Genomic DNA, 2,100 nt, shown 5'->3' with positions numbered 1-2,100 from the left:
GGGGGGGGGGGGGGGGGGGTGAATCAGAGCAGGGTGCTTTCTGTTAATGAATCTGAGCTCTTGCTTTCAATTAGCTATTTAGGTTTCCTCTTCTTCCCTTCCAGCACCTCCCGTCTATCGCTATTTCCATTCTCCTCACCAGCTGCAATCTACCTTGTCTCACCATCCCCTCGTGCCTATACAAGAGCTCATCTCCCAGATTTCCAAAGGAAACGGGCAAGCTGCTCCCTAAAAAGCAACAGACAAGGCAGACAGCGGCGTCTGGAGATGGAACCAAGCAGAGCAAGGCATTGCTACAGCAATGCTGAATTCATTCAGCAGCTTCAGGTACCAGCAACGTGGACTTTTCATAAGCTAAATGGAGCCCCAAGGAAGCAAGTTCACAAGCTGTGAATGAGGCCACGCCACTGCAGCATGCTGTGGACGGGGACATCGCCCCTCAAGATGCCACCGTCCCCCATGCAGCCCAGCACTGCGGTGCTCACCTAAACGAGCATCATCATCATCATCCCCAGAGCCGCAGCCAGGGGAAGCCCAAGCTCTGCTCCTTACTGTTGGGGTTTTCTCACACGTGCATCTTCCTCAACATCAGTGCATCACTATGCAGTGCAAACCCTGCAATCCTAGCCTGGGTACTGCATGCTCTTAAGACAGCTATAATGCAAGGTCAAGCAATGCGAACAATGTGCGGTCCACAAGGATATCTAAGATCCATTACAGTAGGAAAAGACCAGTAAGGTCATCTAGCCCAATCGCATCCCAAAGCTCTAGGTGAATTTCCATTTGCTCTCCCGTTTCACCGAGTGCTCCAGCAGCACCCCATCCTCCCCAGCACCTCTTTCTCCAAATCAGGCAGCTCTGAGGTGCCAGCTCCCAGGCACACACTGACCGCACACGCTCAGCGCCATCCCGCACTGCATAACGGTGGTGGCAGGGAGCACCCTGCATATAAAGCTGTGCATAGCAACTCCAGAATGCGCCCATGGGCATCCCCCTCCATCCAGCCCGGCACAGCCCGAGCATGTAGCCACACACAAACGGACCCCGCCTGCGAAGAAACAGCTTTTCTCCATCACTCACGGAACTAAACATAGGTTCAGAGTGCCTCCGGAGATTTCTGCAGAGCTCTTCAGCCTCAAAACAGAAAGCCTCGGTCCAGATATAAAGGAATCAGTAATGGATGGGACGAAACAGCAGGAGCAGAGGTGGGGCTTGGGAGATACCTTACTACATAGGACAGAGACCCATTTTTCAGCCCCTGACAATGGAAGTGGGATGGGAGATGGAAGGGTCAGAGAGGGTTTCCCTCCCTGCAGCAGATTGCTCGGCCCCGTGCAGCGGGACATGCAGAGCTCAGTCAGGGCTGGCACAGAGGGACACAGCCGGGGGCAACGAGTGCAGCCAGGGCTACAGTGTGCATCTGGGTAGGAAAATGCAAAGCTCCGCAGGAAAGAAAGAAGAAAAAACCCGAACTGAAGAAAAGTTCCTTGCGAGAGCTCTTCCCTCCACCTCCCCTCAGGAATATCCCCCCAAGGTTCCCAGCTCCGCAAGGCACTGCGGGGCATTATATAATGCCCAACTCCAAAGGACTCCAGCTCTGCGATGCCGCTCTCCTCCTCCCTTTGCCCCCCTCCCTCCGGTGGCGACTTGCAGATGCCATGCCAAAAATAACAAGTTTTTTTGTTGCTTTTTTTTTAAAAAAAGCGACCCAAATCCCAAACCATGTAGCAGCCTTACAAGGCGAGCAGCGGGCGATGCACACCCCTCGACCGCCAGGCAGCTCTCGGTTCCGGGGGTGGCCGCTCACCTTTGTGCTCCCGGGTCCGGCGGCAGCAGCCCCGCTCTCCCTAGAGGGCAGTGCGGGACCCCCGCGCCAGGTGAGCGGCGGAGCGCCGGGGCTCTCTCGCACCCACCCCCCACCCATCCGGGCTCCGGCAGAGCCCCGCGCTGCCCTCTCGCCTCCGAGACAAAGCCGGGCACGGCAGCCGCCCGCCAGCCTTACCTGAGTTACCATTTTCTTTTTCTCCATAAACCAAAATGGGGGAAACCCGACAACAGAAGAGGAAAAAGGGAAGGGAGAAGGGGAGAAAGGGGGGGGGG

General features: G+C 56.1%; 1 protein-coding gene across 1 annotated transcript in view; it reads right to left on the bottom strand.

Moving 5' to 3' along the window:
- The window catches only part of RBFOX2 (RNA binding fox-1 homolog 2), a 75,285-nt gene extending 73,206 nt beyond the window's left edge, over positions 1 to 2,079 (bottom strand). The window contains exon 1 of the mRNA XM_042838095.1: positions 2,003 to 2,079. Within this exon, the coding sequence (XP_042694029.1) occupies positions 2,003 to 2,029 (27 nt within the window). The 5' untranslated portion in view covers positions 2,030 to 2,079. The remainder of the gene's footprint in view (positions 1 to 2,002) is intronic.
- Positions 2,080 to 2,100: the final 21 nt, after the last annotated feature.

This window comes from Centrocercus urophasianus, unplaced genomic scaffold (assembly GCF_019232065.1).
Source record: "Centrocercus urophasianus isolate 14NV4802_14NV808 unplaced genomic scaffold, USGS_Curo_1.0 seq_73, whole genome shotgun sequence".
NCBI classification, from domain to species: domain Eukaryota; kingdom Metazoa; phylum Chordata; class Aves; order Galliformes; family Phasianidae; genus Centrocercus; species Centrocercus urophasianus.
This window is presented reverse-complemented; position numbering and strand designations above follow the sequence as displayed.